The 25,526-nt window shown below is 37.4% G+C and overlaps 1 protein-coding gene across 1 annotated transcript in view; it reads left to right on the top strand.

Moving 5' to 3' along the window:
• The first annotated feature begins 5,000 nt into the window (after window positions 1–5,000).
• AKAP3 (A-kinase anchoring protein 3) overlaps window positions 5,001–25,526 on the top strand; it is a 26,483-nt gene continuing 5,957 nt past the window's right edge. The window contains exons 1-2 of the mRNA XM_008704890.2: window positions 5,001–5,116; window positions 10,794–13,118. Of these exons, the coding sequence (XP_008703112.1) occupies window positions 5,021–5,116; window positions 10,794–13,118 (2,421 nt within the window). The 5' untranslated portion in view covers window positions 5,001–5,020. The remainder of the gene's footprint in view (window positions 5,117–10,793; window positions 13,119–25,526) is intronic.

The raw sequence follows: 25,526 nt of genomic DNA, 5'->3' as shown, positions 1-25,526 counted from the left end.
ATATATCTAGATATCTATATAGATATATATCTATATATATCCCTACATGTGGAGGAAGTGTCTGTATTTATGGGGCACCAGAGGAAGAAGCTAAGGGAAAGTAAAAACGGAGGAGATCCACAGAGAAGCCTAACAGTGAATGGTATCACCAAGGGAAAAGACAGGCACACACTTCTAATCCTTATTTAAACAAAATCAATTGTAACTGATGTCAGCAATAACCAAATTTATTGTGTACAATGTGCCAGGCACTTAGAAGAAGGGAATGAGCGAGAAAAGGAGAATGGATATAATCGAATATATTCTTCCTTTTTAAAACTAGTAATAAAACTTGGTTGAATAAACTTTAAAACCTAATCAGATATGTATCAACCCTCCAAAACTTCATTTATGTTGCCTGTAATTTGGGCTTTTCTGTGACTTTAAGAACCTTGAGTAAACAAGGAGCCTCTTGCTTATGATGGATGTAGGAGAAAAATGTCTTGAGATAGAACTATAGTCTGAAGTACAGGAACCATAACCAGATCCCTGTGTTATGCCCTCTCTGGCTGGCATTCACAATTTGCACTCCTTCTCAATTATTACTGAGGTAGTAACCACATTGGCACTTTTAAGGGGTATCCCTTCTATGGGCCACAGGGTCCCTCTATTGGCTATAGAAAAATTTCCTAGCTTCTGGGATGTTAACCTGCAAAGATGTAATATTTAAAGGAATATATCCAGCGTTTTTAACATTCCCTTTCTGGGCCTCAGTTTCTTAATCTGTAAAATGAGAGTGTTAGAATAAATGGTTTCTAGGGTCCATTTATCTATACATTGTATAGAGTTAGCTTTCTTTCCTCATCAAATTTGCTAGATAATACAAAGCATCTTTTTCCTCTTTTGTTTTCTACTCTAACTCCAGGATATTATTTGCCAACTTGGAACTTAGGATATTTATGAATCTGTTCATTGGCTCCCTTAAACTCTAGATTTTCCTTCCCTCTTTTTCATTTCATTATGGGAAATGTATACAGATTTAGAAGTCTGAATATCATTGTCATCAAAAGATATTTAAGTACCTCATATAAATACAATTAGCCAGGACAATTTAGGGAATTTAAAGTCTAAAAGAAGCTTCACAGAGGCAGATAAAATTGCAGAAGACATAGAAAATAGAATAAAAATATTAATAAGTGTAAGTGGAAGTGTTTGCTGGATATATATGACTAAAATGTTGTTGATTTATTTGCATTATTGGGATAGGAAGTTCTGTTAATAAATCACTGGGTAAATACTTATACCTTGGATATGTCTCCAGGATGAACTTATCCCCAAAAGCAATCAAGCTTCAAGAAAGCCTGAATGTGTGGCTTATCACCATAGCAATCTTGAGCAAACCATTTTTTTTTTTTGTTCTCAGATTCTCGTACATAAGAAAGAAAGAAAAGATTACACTATCTGGAATTCAAAATAGGCAGTATTCCTATATTCATTCTTTCAGCAGATGATTATTAAGCACCAACTTCAACACACTAGTTACTATGAGGGATACAGAGATGAGTAAGAAAATGCATCTGTCCTCAGAAAGCCATATAATAAAAGAGATGAAATATATGTGTGAGCAATTGAAGGACTAGATGGAATGTAAAGGTTGAAGCAAAATATGATGGAAACTTTGATGGAGAATCAATCACATTCAGTTAGGTATTTAGAAAATATTTCATAGATGTGGTAAGTTTGTCCCGAGCTGTCACGTAAGGGTGGGATTTAGAGAGACATCACGGGGGGGGGGGGGGGGGGGTGGATATTCCAATATGAGAGTACAATGCCCTAATGTCTTCTACTTAAAAATCTTAGAAGGGGAAGTACAAGGAAGATCTTTGACCTGGAAGCTAGATCTAACATTAACTATAAATTCCCCTTACAACATGAAGATGTATATTTCTCTCAAGTCCTCAAAAGAATCTTTACAAAGTGCTTTGAGATCCATGAATTCAGGACACTTACTCTTCATTCTAGCTACTTGTTTTCTGACTTCCTAATCAAGAAGTTTGAGACTAAGCTAAAAACCTGTAGTTTTGTCATTGTTAAATAAGCCTATATATTACTGATTTGAAAGTGGAGAATAACAATAGCCATTTCGGAAAGTGTTGTCCAGAAGATGGAACTTTTTTTTTGTCCTCTGGGAACCATCAGACTGCACCCAGAATAAGACCTAGACTTTAAATTTGAATGTTATTTTGCGCTCATGACTTGTCTACTGCATGTGAAAAATAATGAGTAAGTCAAAATCATTATTTGGTAATAAGTGCAATACGGTTCATATGTAAAATTAGTCATTTTTATTTGTGTCTTTCCATTGCAGATCCCTTATATTTCATGGCAGGAGAGGTGGGTAAATTTAGGGATAGTGAAGACAACAACAAATTAATCACGAGCTTTCCTCATATCTCAGAACCTGTCCTCAGTAAGAGTAAGTGATCATATAATTTCCTTATTTTTGTACTTAATTTTCATTCTTGCTTTTTAATTGCAATATAGAGCTTAAATAAGTCAGGAGCCCCTATTGATTTTGTCATTTTCTATTAGAAGTAATTCATTAAGATAAAATATCAACTGGAGTTTGAAAGGTAAGCTTCTGGCTCTCACCTGTTCTATCAGCAGTTCAGAGCAACCTGTTTCCAAGTCTTCTCATTCTTTGTCCAAGTAATAGTAACATCCGTTCCTTTATTTGTGGCACTATGCTTACTCAAGCATAGGAATATTAGCATAAAATAGTTGCTGAGAGACAATACAAGGCTTAACTTCATAGACATTAAGAACTCCCTTGTTATGGTTGTAAAAAAAAAAACATTAAAATAAGATACCAAAGAATGTTAGGAAATCTTAGAAAATTTTTGAAGAAAAAAAATAAATCAAAATAAATCTGGAGCTGGCCAGACTTTCTCAGCGAGAATCCCCAGACTTCTTATGTAGAGTTACCCTAGCATCACCCAGGATGCTTTTAAGAATTTCACTGCCTAAATTCCCCCACCCCAAAACCATTGAAATAAGATTCTTTGGGAGGTAGTACCTCAGATTCAGTATCTTTAAGCAATTCTCTGGGTGATTCTAACATCTAATCAGGGAGGTAAACCCACTGTGTACCCAAGGAAAATATTGTATTACAGTGTCAGGAACAGTAAGAGAAACAGTGTCGCTAATCTGAGTTAGTGATTAGGGTGTGAAAACAGGTACAGATCCTTGTGGGAGCAAAGGACAAGTAGCTCTTAAAAGGTCTTCTATTTTTTTAAATAATTACTTGTAATACTCGATATGAGAAAAATAATAAATCCATTTATAAATAAGCTTAAATCATGTGTAATCTGTATTTGATTTGTGTTGGTTTTATTTTGAGGGAGGATGTCAACCCCCACCACTGCCCAAAGTTCTTTAAAACAAACATTTCCAATTAACCAGATATTCAACCCTTAATAATGTTTAACTTATTTCAAGCAATTTTTTATAAAATTAAATTTCACTGTAAAAATATTAGGATAAGCTTTTGGACTCTATTGTAACAGTTTAAAACAACTTATAACAATTTTATCTTTTTTTAAGATTTTATTTATTTATTTGAGAGAGAGAGAGCGTGCGCGCACGCAGGAGCAGGGGGAAGGGGCAGAGGGAGAAGCATCCACACAGAGCAGGGAGCCTGATGGGGCTCCATCCCAGGACCTCGGGATCATGACCTGAGCTGAAGGCAGACGTTTACCCACTTAACTGACTGAGCCACACAGGCGCCTCTATAACAATTTTAAATAAATGTTTTATTTTGTTTAAACCAAATATGAATATATATGTGCATATACATACGTATATATACATACTTCTTAAAGGTATTTACATGAGAGAGGAAAATTGTCCATCTTTTTCCATCTTGTTGAGAAGTATAGATGTAAGCAAAATTTATAATGAAAAAAGGGAACTTCAGTGTGGAACCCTGGTAATGGAAGTCTGGCATGGAAAAAGAGGTCAAAGAGAAGCTTCTCATACTTGCAGATTATCAGTGGACAAATATTATGATAATTAACCATATTTTCAAAGACTCAAATAAGATGCGATGATAAGGAAAGTGGACAAGACTAAGGCCAAAGAAATAGGGGCTGTTATGCTAGATTTTGAGGTTAGCAAAAAGCAAGTATAAGCAATTCTTTCATGAAAAGTGGCAATAAATGAAAGAAGAAAGTGGTAGCAGCTAGAGGGAGGCTTGGGGTGGGAAAACAGCTAAAATGATTATCAGTTTTCTGGTTTGGAAGACCAGCTAGATGGCAGTGCCATTACTGAGATTAGGGAGTAGAGCAAAGTATTGGGAGGGTTATGGAAAAATCAACATCAGCAAGGGCATCCACACAAAGGTCCATTGGATGGTGCACATGGCATCTCTTTTCTCTTGGCATGCAGAAGTTTGGCGGAACCATGGAGACTAAGAATTTCCCCACCCTTAGCTATTTGGAGGAGGGATTGGTCTTGAGGAGCTATTAGACTTACTGCTAATATAAGTTAAGTTAGTGCTCTAGAAATTAATGAAAATGAAGTATATATTACTTTAAAAATAAGTTGGTGGGGCAAAAAATAATAAGTTGGTGGGACAAGAATAGACAGGGAAAACATAAATTAATTCTATTTTGATCACATTGAGTTTTAAGTGTCTAATGAAAATCCAGGATGTGGAAAGGCTGTCAAGCAAGGACACATAGAGCAGGACAAGGCTACATAGGTTCATTCGTGAACAAATCTGTATTAAGAATCTCTAGCATATACCAGGCACTGGCCTCAGTACTAGAGATACATATATTTAAGAAATCTTCCTGCAATTGAGAACTGAGAATGAGAATGAAGAGATCTAGAATTCCGTGGGTTGAAGTAACTCTTGAGACAGGTCTCTATTGAAAGCATTGCTCCTATTTTCCACACCTGGGCCATTTGTCTTATTTCTCCTTAATTTCATGTAACATGTCTTTTCATGACCCTTTCTCATTTTTTTTTCTATTTCCAGATGTCAGATAGGGTTGACTGGTTACAAAGCCAAAATGGAGTATGCAAAGTTGATGTCTATTCACCTGGAGACAGCCAACCCGAGGACTGGAAAATGGTAAGGGTCTACCTCTTTATAAATACTAATTTAGGAAAAAGTGGAATACCATTAAGAATAGACTTATGAACTCCACCACCACTACCCACCTCTTTTACTTACTACTTTAACTTACTACTAACCTGAAATTTTGGGGGGAAAACATGAACTGCTTTAGAACAAAAAATTCTTATCCATACCGTTTTTTGGGGGGAAATCCTATATATGGTATTTTCATAGAAGAAGTATAGTATAATTAATGCAAAACCTATATTTTACAGTTTTAAAATTTTCCTTAATTTTCAAACAGAAAGGGATTGTACTTCAAACAAATGTCTACAAAGTTCATAGAAACTATTTTCTGAAATGTAGGATGCCTCAAAATTCTTAGCACTGTAAGCTCTTATTTAAGTAACATTATCATTCTGCTGTCATCATTCAACAAACATTTATTAAGTACTTAGTATAAGGCACTGTAAGTCAGGGTCCTGTCAGAAGATGGAAACCATAGCAAATAATGTGATATTAAAAAACTTGGTGAAAGATAGTTAACAAGTTAACTACTAAAAGCTGTAAAAGAGGACTCTAAGAATTCCAGAATTAGCAAGTATAGAGAGCAGCCCCTACCCCTAGGCTGCCAGAGAGTGAACAGGAAGAGACTAAGAACCCACAGAAGCTCTCTTCTCCTTCAGCCAAGGCGGCTTCAGATATCTTTGGAGAGAGTGTGGCTGCCACAGGAGCACTAGCCTGCTGGGGCAGAAGACACTTGCCAAGAGAAACAAAAGATAAAATGAATTTATGGGACTTCATCAAGATTAAAAGTTTCTGCACAGCCAAGGAAACAGTCAGAAAAACTAAGAGGCAGCCCACGGAATGGGAGAATATATTTGCAAATGACACTACAGATAAAGGACTGGTATCCAAGATCTACAAAGAGCTTCTCAAACTCAAAACACGAGAAACAAATAAACAAATCAAAAAATGGGCAGAAGATATGAACAGACAGTTTTCCAATGAAGACATACAAATGGCTAACAGACACATGAAAAAATGTTCAAAATCATTAGCCATCAAGGAAATTCAAATCAAAACCACACTGAGAGACCACCTTACGCCAGTTAGAATGGCAAAAATAGACAAGGCAAGAAACAACAATTGTTGGAGAGGATGTGGAGAAAGGGGATCCCTCCTACATTGTTGGTAGGAATGCAAGTTGGTACAGCCACTCTGGAAAACAGTGTAGGTCCTTAAAAGTTAAAAATTGAGCTACCCTATGATCCAGCCATTGCACTACTGGGTGTTTACCCCAAAGATACAGACGTAGTGAAGAGAAAGGCCATATGCACCCCAATGTTCATAGCAGCGGTGTCCATAATAGCTAAATCGTGGAAGGAGCCGAGATGCCCTTCAACAGATGACTGGATTAAGAAGTTGTGGTCCATATATACAATGGAATATTACTCAGCTATCAGAAAGAACGAGTTCTCAACATTTGCTACAACATGGACCGGCACTGGAGGAGATAATGCTAAGTGAAATAAGTCAAGCAGAGAAAGACAACTATCATATGATTTCTCTCATCTATGGAACATAAGAACTAGGATGATCGGTAGGGGAAGAAAGGGATAAAGAAAAGGGGGGGTAATCAGAAGGGGGAATGAAACATGAGAGACTATGGACTATGAGAAACAAACTGAGGGCTACAGAGGGGAGGGGGGGGAATGGGATAGGCTGGTGATGGGTAGTAAGGAGGGCACATTTGCATGGTGCACTGGGTGTTATACACAACTAATGAATCATCGAGCCTTACATCGGAAACCGGGGATGTACTGTATGGTGACTAACATAATACAATAAAAAATCATTTTAAAAAATCAAAAAAAAAAAAAAAGAAGAAGAAGAAGAAGACACTTGCCAGAGGGTTCAAGTGGGCCAGAAGTGCAGTGTCTCCCCAGTGCCCTCTACTAACAAAGCCAGCTGCCAAAGAAGAAATGTTTAGAGGGGTCCTGTTCCAGTGTCACAGAGCAAGGCAAAGAAGGGTAGGCTTGGAGTTGAGAGACAGTCATGGATAACTGGCATAGACTCTGTACTGAGTCCTAGGGTCAGAGATAAAAAAACAAATTAGAAAGAATTCTTTTTAAGGATCTCACAATCCAATGGAATCATATGGCAATTCTCATCCTTAGTATTAATATTTATCAAACACCTATTTGCATGTTATGTTATATGATTCATCCTCTATTTACCCAAAATCTATTTGGTATATCTTACGTAGCCTAAGAGAGAAAACACTAACAAATCTAAGACATTAAGACATGTAGATAATAAATATCCAATTACTATAGAGTAAATGCCAACCAAAACTGTGTCTATTAGATCTTTTATTTACCTCTGCTCTTTCATGTAGAAAAACAAAAGATAGATGAATTCCAATACTAAATCAAATTTAAAAAGTCATAATTTTTCATAAAAGGAGGAGCACTCTGGGGGATGGAAAGAAAGAAAGAAAGAAAGAAAGAAAGAAAGAAAGAAAGAAAGAAAGAAAGAAAGAAAGGAAGGAAGAAAAGAAAGAAAAAGAAAGAAAGAAAAAGAAAGAAAGAAAGGGCACCTGGGTGGCTCAGTCGGTTGAGTGTCTGCCTTCAGCTCAGGTCATGATCTCAGGGTCCTGGGATCGATCCCTGCATTGGGTTCCCTGCTCGGTGGGTAGTCTGCTTCTGTCTCTCTTTCTCCCTCTGACCCTCTCCACTGCTCGTTCTCTCACTCTCTCTCAAATAAATAAATAAAATCTTTAAGAAAGAAAAAAACAATTTCTGCCCTCATAGACCTTACTATTAATTTGGGAAAATAAAAAATATACGTGTGAAAATAAAAAAATTATTGAAAAGTTCTAAATAACCAGTAGATCCTAAATATAAGAAGTTCATGATAATTTGCCAAATGGATTTTCTGACAACAATTGCTAAAGGTGTTTAAAGAACAGGTCAAAGTGGGAAGTGGTCAAAGAAAATTTCATAAAGTATTTTTAGCAGAGCTAGAGGTGAAGAATAAGATGGTAGGTACATATGTTGACTTCAAGCTAAGGTACTGGAGCAGAAGATAGCTGAGGAGAGAAAATTAAGCCCCTTAATCCTTTTTAAATTCTCCTTCATGGATGTGGAGACGTGGATGTCTCTTTTCACCAAGAGCACTACTTCCCCATACATATATGGTCAAGTTTTATTCCCTAGTATTCCCACAGATGGTTAACTGTGTTCCACTGCATTTTCTAAAAATCTAGCTTATTGACTTCTCTACTCTTACCTCTTCTGAAATCTAATCTTAATTTGAAATGTTTAAGTAGTATTATCTTATATACATCACTATAAGAGTACAAATCTTGTGCATATTATCTCATTTAATATTAATTGCAATCACCTGAGGAAATTATTAAGATTAACAATAATTACCATATGATCCAGCAATTCCACTTCCAAGTGTATATCTGAAGGAAACAAAATCACTATTTCAAAATGATACCTGCACCCTATGTTTCATGCAGCATTATTCACAATAGCCAAGACATGGAAGCAACCTAAGTGTCCATCCATGGATGAATGAATAAAGAAAATGTGGTATATATACACAATAGAACATTATCCAACCATAAAAAGAAGGAAATCTTGCCATTTGCAACAACATGGATGGACCTAAAGGGTATTAAGTTAAGTGAAATAAGTCAGACAGAGAAAGACAAATACTGTATGATCTCACTTACATGTAGAGTCTTAAAAAACAAAACTACTAGATACAGAGAATAGATAAGTGGTTGCCAGGGGTGGGTGGTGTGAGAGTGAGCAAAGTGGGTGACAGAGTGAAAAGGTATAAACTTCAAGCTCTAAAATAAATAAGTACTGGAGATTTAATGTACAGCATAGTGACAGTAGTTGTTAATACCATATTGTATATTTGAAAGGTTGCAAAGAAAGTAGATATTATAAGTTCTCATTACAAAAAAAAATAACTTTGAACTATGGTGTGGTGAGCGATGTTAACTAGACTTATGGTGATCATTTTGCAATATATACAAATATTGAATCATTTTATTGTGTACCTGAAACTAATATAATGTTGTATATCAATTAAATCTCCGTAAAAAAGTAAACTTTCAGCCATGCATCAAAAGACAGAGACACAAGACTCGCCTGTCCAGAAATCAAAGAGCTCTTCTAACTTCCAAGTGGGCACGAAATTCTTAATTGCTTTGAGATGGGCAAAAAATACTAGCAAAACAAATTGTCCATTGTCTCCTACCCAACAGAGAATAGATCTCTATAAACAATCCATTAAAGAGATCACCAAATGGTCAAATAATAAAATCAAATTCTTTTTTTTTTAAAGATTTTATTTATTTATTTGACAGAGAGAGAGACAGCCTTCGAGAGAGGGAACACAAGCAGGGAGAGTGGGAGAGGAAGAAGCAGGCTCCTAGAGGAGCAGGGAACCTGATGTGGGGCTCGATCCCAGGACTCTGGGATCACCCCCTGAGCCAAAGGCAGACGCTTAATGATTGAGCCACCCAGGCGCCCCACAATAAAACCAAATTCTTGGTCACTACTGCCACCAATGGTTATTGGCCATCAGGAACCAAAATGAAAACCAAAAGCATAATTAGTACAGAGAAAAATTAAAACTAGAAAAAACAATGTCTGCAAAGTTCTATTGCCACCTTGGATTCACCTCTGGGGTCAAAGAAAAGATGCACCTGGTACACTTCCCTCAAGATGATTTTTATCTCTGTTAGGTGAATCTGCTGGACATCTTGGCAAAGACTTCCAAAACTGTTAAAAGATCATTTTCAGAGAAGGTGAAATAATGACTTTCATATATGTATAAAAATAAACTCATGGTGGTTTTCAGACTGGATGGCTCAGTCCATAAAGTATTGGACTCTTGATCTTAGCTCAGGTCGTGATTTCACAGTTGAGAGTTGAAGCCCTGCGTTGGACTCGATGCTGGATGTGGAGCCTACTTCAAATTAATTAGTTAATTAATTAATTTTCTCTATTTTTCTAATTTTTCTATTTCTCTAATTTTCTTATAGTTAATTTAATTAGTTAAATTTCTCTCTCAAATTAATCAAATTAAAATAAACTCATGGTAAACGTTGTAATCATTAACAAGGAACTGGTGAGGTTCAAAGGAGAATCAAAGAGAAGAACCACATATATAGATTAGAAATATTGAAGTGAATGTACAAATGGGGGCAAAACTGACCTTTTCTACAGTACAACCTTCTCTGGTCAGAATTAACATGTATAAACAAGAATTATATTGCATTGCTATCAGTTATCTACAAAGTTGTAACATAGCTCCAAGAGAATTAGAATCAGAAAATGGAGATGGAGCCCTGCTCTGTGGGGAGTCTGCTTCTCCCTCTCCATCTGCCCCTCTCTGTCACTCATACTCTCTCTCTCTAATAAACACATAAAATCTTTTTTTAATAAAAAGAATACTGCTAAGTGAAATAATAGTCTTAAAATACTGGAACAGTGCCTGATACATACTAAGTACCTAATAAATGTTGATTACTTTTATTGTGGTGATAAAGCAGTTAAGCCTTGAGAAAGGTGACCATTTTTGTAACTAATCTTTGAGGTTGTCCTGAATGTTCCATATCTTTACTTTGTTATAGTCGGATGAATCCTTGTCTGTTTTTAAGGAAGCGTCAACTGATCCTATCAGAGTGCTCAGCTGGCTCCGCAGAGACCTGGAAAAAAGTACAGCAGGGTTCCAAGATATTAAGTTCAAGCCTGGAGAATCCTCACTGAGCAGGGAAATGAGTGACTTAGGAGACCCCCGCAAGGGTTTCTCTGTGGACTATTACAATACCACCACCAAGGGCAGTCCAGGAAGATTGCATTTCGAGATGACTCACAGAGAGAACCCCATTCAGGGCCGCAGTGTCCAACTTGGTAATGGGAGTTCAGTAGATGAAGTTTCCTTCTATGCTAATCGCCTCACAAATCTAGTCATAGCCATGGCCCGCAAGGAGATCAATGAGAGGATAGATGGCTCTGAAAACAAATGTGTCCATCAGTCATTGTACATGGGAGATGAACACACACCCAAGAAAAGCTTGAGTATGGTGGCATCAGAACTAGTGAACGAGACTGTCTCTGCATGTTCCAAGAATGCTACCTCAGATAAGGCTCCAGGCTCTGGTGACAGAGCCTCAGGATTATTACAGAGTCCCCCAAATTTGAAATATAAGACCACTCTGAAGATCAAGGAGAGCACCAAGGAAAGCAAGGGTCCAGATGACAAGCCTGCTTCTAAGAAGTCTTTCTTCTACAAGGAGGTGTTTGAATCTCGTAATGCAGGTGATGCCAAAGAGGGTGGAAGGTCCTTACCTGGGGAGAGAAGGATGTTTAGAGGGCAAGAAAGACCTGATGACTTTACAGCTTCTGTTAGTCAAGGGATCATGACCTATGCTAACAGTGTGGTATCTGATATGATGGTTTCCATCATGAAGACACTGAGAATCCAAGTGAAGGATACAACCATTGCCACCATTTTGCTAAAGAAGGTACTGCTCAAGCATGCAAAAGAGGTCGTCTCAGATCTTATTGACTCCTTCATGAAGAACCTCCACAATGTCACAGGGACCCTCATGACTGATTCAGACTTTGTCTCAGCTGTAAAAAGAAGTTTATTCTCTCACGGAAGCCAGAAGGCCACAGATATCATGGATGCCATGCTGGGAAAGCTATACACTGTAATGTTTGCAAAGAAACCTCCTGAAAATATAAGGAAAACTAAGGACAAGTCTGAGAGTTACTCCCTTGTGTCGATGAAAGGAATGGGTGACCCTAAAAACCAAAATGTAAACTTTGCAACCATGAAATCTGAAGGTAAATTGAGGGAAAAAATGTACTCTCCTGCATCCAAACCAGAGAAGGAGAAGTCTTGTGCCGAAACTCTGGGTGAACACATTATCAAAGAGGGATTGACCTTTTGGCACAAAAATCAACAAAAAGAAGGAAAATCTCCAGGTTTCCAAAGGGCAACATTTGCAGCTCCCAACAAACAGTACAAGCCTGTACCAGACATTCCTCTGGGATATCCTCTGGATACTTGCAACCTCACCCCCCCTATGCACCACCAAGAGAAACCTGAGAATTTTATGTGTGATTCAGACTCCTGGGCCAAGGACCTGATTGTATCTGCCTTACTTCTGATTCAATATCACCTGGCCCAGGGAGGAAGCATGGATGCACAGAGCTTCCTTGAAGCTGCTGGCAGCACCAACTTGCCTGCCAACAAGTCCCCTACAGTTTCTGATGAGCCCAGCCCTAAATCTCCTCAAATGGGAGGTGACCAAGAAGAAGCAGAAAAGAAGGATCTAATGAGTGTTTTCTTTAACTTCATCCGGAATTTACTAGGTGAGACCATTTTCAAGAATGACCATAGCTCTGAACCCAAGGTGCCAGAACAGCCAATTAAGGAAGAATATAGCCACCAGTGTGAAAGACCTGTAACCCCTTCTCCCGTCAAATTAAGTGAAGGCGATGAGGCTGGTGGTACCTTTGCTGGGTTGACCAAGATGGTTGCTAGCCAGCTAGATGGCCACATGAATGGACAAATGGTAGAACATCTTATGGACTCAGTGATGAAGTTATGTCTCATTATAGCCAAATCCTGTGACTCTCCTTTGGCAGAGCTGGGAGATGATAAGTCTGGGGATGCGAGCAGGCCAACTTCTGCCTTCCCAGATAGTTTATATGAGTGCTTGCCAGTGAAGGGCACAGGGACAGCAGAGACTCTCCTGCAGAATGCCTATCAAGCTATCCATAATGAATTGAGAGGTATATCAGGGCAGCCTCCTGAAGGATGTGCAGCACCCAAAGTGATTGTCAGCAATCATAGCCTAAGTGATACAGTTCAGAACAAGCAACTCCAAGCCGTACTTCAGTGGGTAGCCGCCTCTGAACTCAATGTCCCTATTTTGTACTTTGCTGGTGACGATGAAGGAATCCAAGAGAAGGTAAGCAAGTAGAGTCAGAGGAATTTGGGACGATTTATTAGGGGTTAATTAGGGTTTTAAGTTCTGTTGCTTTCTGAATGGGAAGATAGCTACCAGAAGAGGAGGAGGAGGACAGTGAGAATTTGAAGATGGCTCTTAGCAGAGATAATGGATAAAGTAAAATTGGATTTTGCCCAATAAGAGGCATATCAAAAGGAAAAAAGAAGGATATGTTTATATATGTGTATATATATGGATGGATATGTTTGTATATATGTGTAATGTGATATTGATTTATCATGTGTATGATATGTGATAAATCAAATCTGATTTTTTCTGCATATATTGATAGGAATGCACAGATGAAAAACCTCTAAGAGATTTAGCAAACGAGTCAAACAAAAGTGTGAGCCTCAGGCTGAAATTTGGGTAGAACAGCATGTTGTCTTAAGAATCAGAAGGAGCTGCTGGAGGCATCCCGGGAATGTACTGAGGGGGTGGGAGGTTAGGGTAAAGAATCTAGGTTTACACCCTTTCAAACTTGTCATTATTCTCTCAGCTGGTTGTCTAGGAAGGGTTGGGGATTTGACAGGATTCAATAAATAACATCCCTCTTCCCCTTACTCTAAGTTCTGTCAATTGAGAAGTAAGACTAAAGAATAAGGCAGATGGAAAATCAATTTATCACTGTTATTACTGATAAAGGTAAGTGCATGCCTTCTAACTCCTTGTTCTTCCCAGTGAGGCCTTGGAACTGCTTACTGAAGAGAATTGTGCGTGTGTCTGGTAAAATTGGTATATAACTTTACAGGCAGGCCTCAAAGGCATTGAGGATTCTGTTCCAGACCACTGCAATAAGGCAAAGTCAAATGAATGTTTTGGTTTCCCAGTGTGCAATGAATTATTTCTTTAAGTGCATACTTAAACTGAAAAGTGCTTTATTGCTAAAAATGTTAACAATCATCTGAGCTTTTAGCAAATATAATCACTAGTCAAGGTCACTACAACAAATATAATAAGAATGAAAATGTTTGAAATATTGCAAGAATTGTCAAAATATGACCCAGAGACCCAGAGTGAGCAAATGCTCTTGGAAAAATAGCACCAATAGACTCACTTGGTGCAGGGTTGTCACAAACCCTCACTTTGTAAAAAACGCAGTATCTGCAAAGTGCAATAAAGCAAAACACAATGAAACAAGTTTATGCCTGTATATCAGTTTCAGGTGTACATTATAATTCAATATCTGTATATACTACAAAGTGATCATCACCATAGGTCTAGTTCATCACCCCACAATTCAGATCTTGACCCATTTCACCCACCCCAATCCAATTTCCCTCTGGTAACCACCAGGCTGTTCTCTGTATTTATGAGTTTGTTTTGTTTTGTTTTATTCGTTTGTTTTGTCTTCTAGATTCCACACATAAGTGAAATCATACAGCATTTATCTTTCTCTGTCTGACTTATTTCACTTAGCATAACACCCCCAAGGGCCACCCACAAGTTGTCACAACTGGCAAGATTTTCTCATTTTTTTATGGCTGAGTGGTATTCCATTACACACACACACACACACACACACACACACACACACACAGGGCCCACACCTTCTTTATCCACTTATCCATCAAAGGACACTTGGGGTATTTCCACATCTTGGCTTCTGTAAAAAATGTTGCAATAAACATAGAGGTACATATAGCTTTTCAAATTTGTGTGTTTGTATTCTACAGATAAATACCCAGAAGTGGAATTGCTGGATCATATGGTAGTTCTACTTTTAATTTTTTGAAGAATCTCCATACTATTTGCCACAGTGGCTGCACCAATTTACATTTCCACCAACAGTGTATGAGGACTTCTTTTTCTCCACATCTTCTCCAGCATTTGTTATTTCTTACCTTTTTTTTTTTGTAATAGCCATCTGACAGTTGTGAGGTGATATTTTATTGTGGTTTTGATTTGCTTTTTCCCGATAATTAGTAATATTGAGCATCTTTTCATGTGCCTGTTGGCAATCTGTCTTCTTTCAAAAAAAAGGTCTATTCAGATCTTCTGCCCATTTTTTGTTACAGTATTTTTAAATGTATTATTATTGAATATAGTTGACACACAGTGTATTAGTTTCAGGTGTACAAAGTAGTAATTTTACAATTCTATACATTACTCAGTGCTCACCATAGTAAGTATAGTCAGCATCTTTCACATGCAAGGTTATCACAGTGTTATTGACTACATTCCCCATGCTGGACTTTTCATCTCCATGAATTTATAACTGGAATTTGTACCTTTTAATCTCTTTCACCAATTTTGTCCATCCTCCAACTTCTTTCCCTCTGGCAATACTCAGTTTTTTCTCTGTATTTAAGCATCTGTTTAGTTTTTGTTTGTTTGCTTATTCATTTGTTTTGGTTTTTTTGACTCCACATATAAATGAAATCATGTAATATTTATCTTTCTCTGTCTGACTTATTTTTTTTATTATGTTCAGTTAGCCAACATATAGTATGTCATTAGTTTTTGATGTAATATTCAGTGATTCATTAGTTGGGTATAACACCCCATGCTCATCATAATACATGCCCTCCTTAATACCCATCACCTTGTTACATCCCTCCACCCCCTCCCCTCTGTAACCCTCAGTTTATTTCCCGGAGTGGATATTCATCCATTCTGATGCCCTAATATTCCATTGTATACATGAACCACATCTTCTTTATCCATTCATCTCTTGAAGGGCATCTTGGCTTCTTCCACAGTTAGGCTATTGTAGACATTGCTGCTATGAACATTTGGGTGCATGTGCCCATTCTTTTAATTACATTTGTATCTTTGGGGTGAATACCTAGTAGTCCAGTTGCTGGGCCATAGGGTAGCTCTATTTTTAACATCTTGAGGAAACTCCATACTGTTTTGCAGAGTGGCTGTACCAGTTTGTATTCCCACCAAGAGTGTAAGAGTGTTCCCCTTTCTCCACATCCTCGCCAACATTTGTTGTTTCCTGTCTTGTTAATTTTTGACCTTCTAACTGGTGTAAGGTGGTATCTCATTGTGGTTTTGATTTGTATTTCACTGAAGGCTAATGATGTTAAGCATTTTTTCATCTGTCTGTTAGCCATTTGTATGTCTTCTTTGGAGAAGTGTCTGTTCATGTCTTCTGCCCATTTCTTGACTAGATTATTTGTTTTTTGGGGGTGTTGAGTTTGATAAGTTCTTTTTAGATCTTGGATACCAGTCCTTCATCTGAAATGTCATTTGTAAATATCTTCTCCCATTCCATGGGTTGCCTCTTAGCTTTGTTGACTGTTTCCTTTGCTATGCAGAAGCTTTTTATCTTGATAAAGTCCCAAAAGTTCATTTTTGTTTTTGTTTCCCTTGCCTTTAGAAACACGCCTTGAAAGAAGTTGTTGTGGCTGATGGCAAGGAGGTTACTGCCTATGTTCTTTTCTAGGATTTTGATGGATTCCTGTCTCACATGGAAGTCTTTCATCCATTTTGAGTTTATCTTTGTGTATGGTTTAAGAGAATGGTCCAGTTTCATTCTTCTGCATGTGACTGTCCAATTTTCCCATCACCATTTATTGAAGAGACTGTCTTTTTTCCATTGGATATTCTTTCCTGCTTTGTCGAATATTAGTTGACCATAGAGTTGAGGGTCCATTTATGGGCTCCCTATTCTGTTGCATTGATCTATGTATCTGTTTTTGTGCCAATACCATGATGTCTTGATGATCACAGCTTTGTAATATAGCTTGAAGTATGACTTATTTTTAATCAGGTTGCTTGTTTTTTGTTGTTGAGTTGTATAAGCTCTTCATATGTTTTGGAATTACACCCTTATCAGATGTGTAATTTGTAAATTTGTAAATACCTTCTCCCATTCAGCCTTTTCATTTTATTGATGGTTTCCATTGCTCTGCAGAAGTTTGTTTGATGTAGTCCTATTTGTTTATTTTTGCTTTTGTTTGCCTTGCCTTTGGAGTCAGACTCAAAAAAAAATTGCTAAGACCAATGTCATGGAGCTTACTGCCTATGTTTTCTCCTAGGAATTTTATGGTTTCAGGTCTTACATTCAAGTATTTAATCCATTTTGAGTTAATTTTTTACATGGTGTAAGATAGTGGTCTAGGTTCATACTTTTACATGTGGCTGTCCAATTTTCTCAGCACCATTTATTAAATAAAACTGTCCTTTCCCTGCTGCATATTCCAGGCTTCTTTTTATAAATTGACTATATATATAGATATATATATATATACACACAGGTTTATTTATGGGCTCTCTATTCTGTTCCATTGGTGTATATGTCTGTTTTTAATGGCAATGCCATACTCTTTTAATTACTATAGCTTTGTAGTTTAAAATCAGGGAACATGATACATCCAGATTTGTTTTTTTCTTTCTCAAGACTGCTTTGGCTATTTGGAGTCTTTTATGGTTCTGTACAAATTTTAGAATTATTCTAGTTTTGTGAAAAATACCACTGGGGTTTTGATATATTGTATTTAATCTGTAGTTGTTTTGGGTAGTATGGACATTTTTAACAATGTTAGGTCTTCCAATCCATGAGCACAGAATATCTTTACATTTATTTGTGTCATCTTCAATTTCTTTTATCAGTGTCTTATAATTTTCATTTCACAGTTTTTTCACTTTCTTGGTTAAATTTATTTCTAGGTATTTTATTCTTCTTGATGCAATTGTAAATGGGATTTTTAATTCTTTAAATTCTTTTAAAGAATTTTAATTTCTTTTTTTGATAGTTTGTTATTATTGTATAAAAACAAAACAGATTTCTGTATATTGATTTTTTTTTCCTGCAACTTTACTGAATTCGTATATTAGTTCTAACAGGTTTTTGTTGGAGTCTTTAGGGTTTTCTATACATATTACCATGTCATCTGTAATTAGAGACAATTTTGTTTCTTCTTTTCTGATTTGGATGCCCTTCATTTCTTTTTCTTGCCTAACTGCTGTGGCTAGGACTTCCAATAATATGTTGAAAAAGGTCCAAGTGTGGGCTGCTTTATCTTGTTTCTGATCTTAGAGGAAAAGCTTTCAGCTGTTCAACATTGAGTATGGTATTAGCTGTGGGCTTGTCATATATAGCCTTCATTATATTGGGGTAGGTTCCTCATACACCCACTTTGTTGAGTGTTTTTTTTTCATAACTGGATATTAAATTTGGTCACATGTTTTTTTCTGCATCTATTGAGATCATATAATTTTTATACTTCATTTTGTTAGTGTGGTATATCATATTGATGGATTTGCAAATGTTGAGCCATCCTAGCATCCTTGGAATAAACTTGAGCATGGTATATGATTCTTTTATTGTACTGTTGAATTTGGTTTACTAATATTTTGTTGAGGATTTTGCATCTTTGTTCATTAGGGATATTGGCCTCTGATTTTCCTTTTTTCTGGTGCCTTATCTGGTTTTGGCATCAGGATAATGCTGGCCTTGTAAAATGAGTTTGGAGTGTTCTCTTCAATTTTTTGGAAGAGTTTGAGAAAGATAGGTATTAAATCTTTTTGAATGTCTGGTAGAATTCATCAGTGAAGCCATCTGGTCCTAGACTTTTGTTTTTTGAGAAGTTTTTAATTACTGACTCAATCTCCTTGCTCGTAATCGGTCTATTCAGATTTTCTTCATGATCCGGCCTTGAAAGATTATATGTTTCTAGGAATTTGTCCATTCCTTCTAGATTGTTCAGTTTGTTGGCATGTAATTATTCAAAGTAGTCTCTTATGATCCTTTTTATTTCTGTGGTATCAATTGAAACTTCTCCTCTTTCATTTCTGATTTTATTTGAGCCCCATGTGTGAGTCCTTAGAAGAAGTGAATCTCTTGTAGGCAACAAAGAGATGGGTCTTGATTTTCTTATCCATTTTGTTGATTACTTTCTGTTTTTGAACTTCTTCTCTGTTCCTTTCTTCTCTTGCTTTCTTCTCTTGTGGTTTAGTGATTTTCTTTAGTGTTATGTTTAGATTTCTTTCTCATTGTCTTATATGCATCTATTATAGATTTTTGCATTATGGTTACCATGAGGTTTGCATGTAAAATCCTATATATACAACAGTCTATTTTAAGTTGATAGCATCTTAAGTTTGCGCACCTTTTTAAAATTCTGCATTTTCAGGGCCACCTGGGTAGTGCAGTCGTTGAGTGTCTGCCTTCGGCTCAGGGCGTGATCCCGGTGTTACGGGATCAAGTCCCATATCGGGCTCCTCGGCTGGGAGCCTGCTTCTTCCTCTCCCTCTCCCCTGATGTGTTCCCTCTCTCGCTGGCTGTCTCTCTGTCACATAGATAAATAAAATCTTTAAAAAATTAAAATAAAATAAAATTCTGCATTTTCAAAATTCTACACTTTTACTCTCCACCATGTTCAATTTATTTTTGATGTCCTATTTTGCATCATTTTATTTTGTATGTCCCTTAACTATTATTATAGTTACAGTTAATTTTGCTACTTTTGTGTTTTTTAAAAATTTTTTTATGATGGGTAGGGAGGAGGGCACGTGTTGCATGGTGCACTGGGTGTTATACACAACTAATGAATCATCGAACTTTACATCAAAAACCAGGATGTACTGTATGGTGATGTTAGTCACCATACAGTACATCATTAGTTTTTGATGTAATGTTCAACAATTCATTAGTTGGGTATAACAACCAGTGCTCATCCCCACACCTGCCCTCCTTAATACCCATCACCCTGTTACCCCATCCCCCTCCCTCCCCTCCGTAACCCTCAGTTTGTTTCCCAGAGTCCAGAGTCTTTCATGGTTAGTCTCCCTCTCTGATTTCTTGCCATTTGGTTTTCCCTCCCTTCCCCTGTGGTCCTCTTCACTATTCCTTATGTTCCACCCTCTTCCACTGTTGGTGGGAATGCAAGCTGGTACAGCCACTCTGGAAAACAGTATGGAGGTTCCTCAAGACATCTTTTAACTTTTATATTACCTTTATAAGTAGTTAATACACTACCTTTACTTACATTTGCATTTACCAGTGAGAGTTTTACTTTCATATGTTTTCTTGTTACTAGTTAGTGCCTTTTGTTTTTAGCTTAAAGAAGTTCCTTTAACATTTCTTATAAGGCTAGTTTAGTGGTAATGAACTTTTTTAGTTTTTTGCTTTTCTGGGAAACTCTCTATCTCCCCTTCAATTTTGATTGATAACCTTACAAGGTAGACTCTTCTCCATTGGAAGATTTTTCCTCCAGCACTTTGAATATATCATACCATTCCCTTCTGGCCTGAAAAGTTTTTGCTGAAAAATCTACCAATAGTCTTATGGGGGCTCCCTTCTATTTTCTTTTCTAAGAGAAAAGTGGTTTGTTTTTTTTCTTGCTGTTTTAATATTCTCTCTTTATCTTTAAATTTTAACATTTTAATTATAAATTAAATTATCTCTCTGGGTTTATTTTATATGGAACTTTCCTTGCTTCCTGGAGCTGGATGTCTGTTTCCTTCCCCAGGTTAGTAAAGTTTTTAGCCATTACTTTTTCAGATAAGTTTTCTACTGTTCTTTCTCTCTCTTCTCCTTCTGGGACCCTTATAATGAAGATGTTATTCTGCTTGATGTCCTGCATGTCTCTTAAGATATCCTCATTTTTTAAAATTCATTTTTCTTTTTGCTGCTCTGATTGGGTCATTTCCAGTGCTGTTTTCTGGGTTACTGATCTGTTCTACTTCATCTAATCGTCTGTTGAACCCCTTAGTGTATTTTTCAGTTTAACTGTTGAATTCTTCAGCTCTCTGACTTTTACCTGGTACTTTCTTATATTTTCTATCTCTTTGTTGAAGTTCTCACCGTGTTTATCCATTCTTCTCCTGAGTTCGGTGAGCATCTTTATGACCATTACTTTGAACTCTTTATCGGGTAGATTACTAGGTTACTTATCTCCATTTCACCATGGTTTCTTTCTGAGATTTTGTTTTATTCTTTCATTTGGAACATATTCCTCCATCTTTTCATTTTGTTTGACTCTCTAGGTATTTGTGTTTGTTTCTAGGTATTAGGTGAAAGAGCTATCTTTCCCAGTCTTGAAGGAGTGGTCTCATGTAGGAGATGAACCTTATTGTTCAAATGTGCCCTAGCTTTTGGTTGTTTCTCAGACCTCAGGGATTTTCTTTTTTAAAAAAATTTTTTAATTGACTTCAATTTAATTAACATATACTGTATTATTATTAGTTTCCATGGTAGAACTTAGGGATTCATCAGTTGCATATAACACCCAGTGCTCATTCCATCAAGTGCCCTCCTTAATGTTCATCACCCAGTTACCCCATCCCCCTCCACTCACTTCCCCTCCAGCAACCCTCAGTTTGTTTCCTATAGTTAAGAGTCTCTTACGGGTTGTCTCCCTCTCTGTTTTTATCTTATTTTATTTTTCCTTCTCTTTCCCTATATTCATCTGTTTTGTTTCTTAAATTTCACATATGAGTGAAATCATATGGTATTTGTCTTTCTCTGACTCACTTATTTCATGTAGCATAATACCCTCTAGCTCCATCCATGTCTTTGCAAATGGCAACATTTCATTCTTTTTGATGGCTGAGTAAAACTCCATTATACATAATATATACACCACAACTTCTTTTTTTTTTAAAGATTTTATTTATTTATTCAACAGAGACAGAGACAGCCAGCGAGAGAGGGAACACAAGCAGGGGGAGTGGGAGAGGAAGAAGCAGGCTCACAGCGGAGGAACCTGATGTGGGGCTCGATCCCATAACATCGGGATCACGCCCTGAGCCGAAGGCAGAAGCTTAACCGCTGTGCCACCCAGGTGCCCCTACACCACAACTTCTTTATCTATTCATCTGATGATGGACATCTGGGTTCTTTCCATATTTTGGTTATTATGGACATTGCTTCTATAAACATTGGGGTGTATGTGCCCCTTCAAATCACTGTTTGTATCCTTTGGATAAATACCTAGTAGTGCAATTGCTGGGTTATAGGGTAGTTCTATTTTTAACTTTTTTGAGGAACCTCTATGTTGTTTTCCAGAGTGGCTGCACCAGTTTGCATTCCCACCAACAGTGTAAGAAAACCCTTTCTCTGCATCCTCACCAACATCTATTGTTTCCCAAGTTGTTAATTTTAGCCATTCTGACTGGTGTGAGGTGGTATCTCATTGATTAGTAGCTTGATTTGTTCTTAATAGGTCCCAGTTGTTGAGGGTGTGCCAAGACCTGTCAGTGTTCCAAAGGGAGGGATCTCAGACAGTTCCTAGTTTCAAGTTAATTGTAAGCGAGATCGTCAGGCAGCAGTTTTTAAGGTATGTAAATATGTACAATCTTATGGGTCCACAATTGTGATCCCTGATGACTTCCAGGCTAGGAGATCTGGAGGCATTCCTGGGCAACAGTTGCAAAAATCATGTATTTAGACATGTGCATAACCTCCTTTTAAAGAAGTATCAACAAACTGTGGCAAGGCCAAAGGACTGTGCAAATATGGTTTCTTCCAGCCCATGTTCCTTGGGGGTGCCTCTGCAACCTCTGCGTGTGTGGCAAATGTGAAGCCTGCCCCTCAGGCTGAAACCCCAGGACAAGAATATAGGCCTTTTCCACATGAAGACTGGAGATGTGTTTTAGTCTGCTGTCTGTGCAGTGCCATGGGGTAGTAGCTTGCCAAAGACTGTCTCTCTGATTGTTTTAGACCCATTGGACCCAGAAATGCAATCCCCTTTGGCCACCAGAACCAGGTTCTCAAAGAGCATCCCCCCTGTGGTTTGTGCCTTCCCACTGGCTGTGGCATGGTGAGCTGTGGCTGCAGTGTGCAGGAACAGGGTGCTCCCACTGGAGCTAGAAGGCTAGGAGGTGGTGTGAGAATAGCATCCACCAGTACTGGCACCAAAAAGGCAGAAGAAAAACACAGAAACAGCTCCTGCCAGTGCCTTCATCCCCAGAGAGAGTACCAGAAGCTTTCTGCCTCTCTGGCAGATGAAGAAATGAGTCTCCTTTGCATACAGTCTAGGAGACTCTCAAACTCTTGCTTTTATGCCAGGTTCCAGGATGAGTGGGTTTGTGTGCAAACCCTTTAAGAGCAAATTTTTCATTTCCTATAGCTTTTTGGTTCTCCTGGAGGTAAACCCTATTAGTTTCTTTTTTTATTATTATTCTATTTTTTTTTATTATATTATGTTAGTCACCATACAGTACATCCCTGTTTTTTGATGTAAAACTCCATGATTCATTAGTTGTGTATAACACCCAGTGTACCATGCAATACGTGCCCTCCTTACTACCCATCACCAGCCTATCCCATTCCCCCACCCCCCTCCCCTTTGAAGCCCTCAGTTTGTTTCCCAGAGTCCATAGTCTCTCATGCTTCATTCCCCCTTCTGATTACCCCCCTTTCTTTATCCCTTTCTTCTCCTACCGATCTTCCTAGTTCTTATGTTCCATAGATGAGAGAAACCATATGATAATTGTCTTTCTCTGCTTGACTTATTTCACTTAGCATTATCCCCTCCAGTGCCGTCCATGTTGCAGCAAATGTTGAGAAATCGTTCTTTTTGATAGCTGAGTAATATTCCATCATATATATGGACCACATCTTAATCCAGTCATCTGTTGAAGGGCATCTTGGCTCCTTCCATGATTTATTCTATTGGTTTCTAAGACCAGACACTTTGGGGGCTTATTTTTCTGGTGCAGTTCCTAAGGATTGGGGTGCCTGATATGGGGCACAGACCCCTCATTCCTCAGGGACAAGCTCCATTTTGTGAGATTCCTCCTGATTGTAGGTCACTATGCCTAGGGTCGGGTTTATTGCTAGACCATGTCCCTGTTTCTCCTATCCATCTTGATGTGGCTCTTTTATTCCTTTTTATAGAAACACTGTTTAGTTAGCTTTAGGATACTTTTCAGAGGGAATTATTCCCTATGTAGCTATAGATTTGTTGTGTTTGTGGGAGGAGATAAGTTCGGGGTCCCTTTATGCTGTCATTTTGAATTCTCCTCTGAAAGGAAATTCTGAGGCTGGAAAGCATGAGTATTTATGCAAGTTGCTGCTTCATAATAATGTAGAGGAATTAAGACACAGAGCATCCTTACAACACACACACACACACACACATACACACACACACACACACACACACACAGAAGCACTTAGGACTTTTGATGATTTCATCTCAACTGAGAGAAATGGAATAACACCAATTAAGTAGTAAGCATGGCACAAGAAGCTGGAATTATTTATAAAAATAATTCATCCTCATAGAAACCAGGGGATGTGGAAGAAGAGATGTTTTCTGTTTAATAAGTGGTATTAGTAATACTTAAAACTGGGTTACTTGATTTATCTGATGCCTGGGGAGACATGGGATGATATAATATCCATATAAGGCTTTACTAAACAAGAAACTGTATGATTTATAGACTTGCTATTCAAAGTGGGTCTGTGGACCAACAGCTTGGACATCACCTGGGAGCTTCTTGCAAGTACAGAATCTGAAGCTCCACTCCTCCCCTGCTGAACTAGAAATTCAATTTTAGCCAAATCCCCAGGTCATATGTGTGCACATTTAAGTTTGGGCTAGAGGACAGAAGATGGGGTTCCAATCTGAGACACATCCCTGAGTTCTTGGCAAGTTCTGTGTCTTTACGGTTTTCCCAGTCTGTAAAAGAGACAACTATTTTGGTACATAACAATTAACAGAGGGGACTATTTTCACAAAAGCTGGTAAAAAAAATCTAAAAAGGAGCATAGCTTTCATGTGTATAATGTGTGAAATGTTTTTGTTCTATACCCATCTTGTAAGTCAAACTCAGCATACATAACATACATAATACATTCTGTTTTATATTATTTTGAGCTAGAATGTTTATAATATACTTATCCAAATGAAGAAAATATACTTGCATTCCACACGCACACACCTCTGCCCACTGTAAAGATAAAGATGATCATCTAAAAAAATGGAAAGTGTGGGCAACAGCACATCCAAATTTCAACTAATGAGTAGATTTGCATTGAATATCAGTACATTTTTAACAAAAGTTGGATGAAGTATACATCAAAGAAACTACCTAAGAGTGATTTGAGATTTTTTTTTGAATGGAGATTTAATTAATATATGGAAATACTCTCCTGCTGATGTAGTAACCCTGGAATGCCCATAAACCCAATTCCTTTAAACAAATTTGTATCCATGTTTGAATAGATAATATGTGCATAGTACTAAACCCAAAGGCACAAGGGCATAGTGAAAATTAAGGTTTTTTTCTATCCTTATCTCCCATCCCATTTCCTTACCTGGAGAAAAACTTTCTGATCAATTTCTTCTTTATCCTTCCAGAAATATATATGCATATGCTAGCAAATACTTATAGGTATATATTTTGTTCCTTAAGTCACAAATATTAGTACTATATATATATATATATATATATATATATATATAT

This window comes from Ursus maritimus, unplaced genomic scaffold (assembly GCF_017311325.1).
Source record: "Ursus maritimus isolate PB19 unplaced genomic scaffold, ASM1731132v1 scaffold_26, whole genome shotgun sequence".
Classification (NCBI taxonomy): Eukaryota; Metazoa; Chordata; class Mammalia; order Carnivora; family Ursidae; genus Ursus; species Ursus maritimus.
Note: the sequence above shows the minus strand (reverse complement) of the source record. Positions and strands in the feature narration are given on the sequence as shown.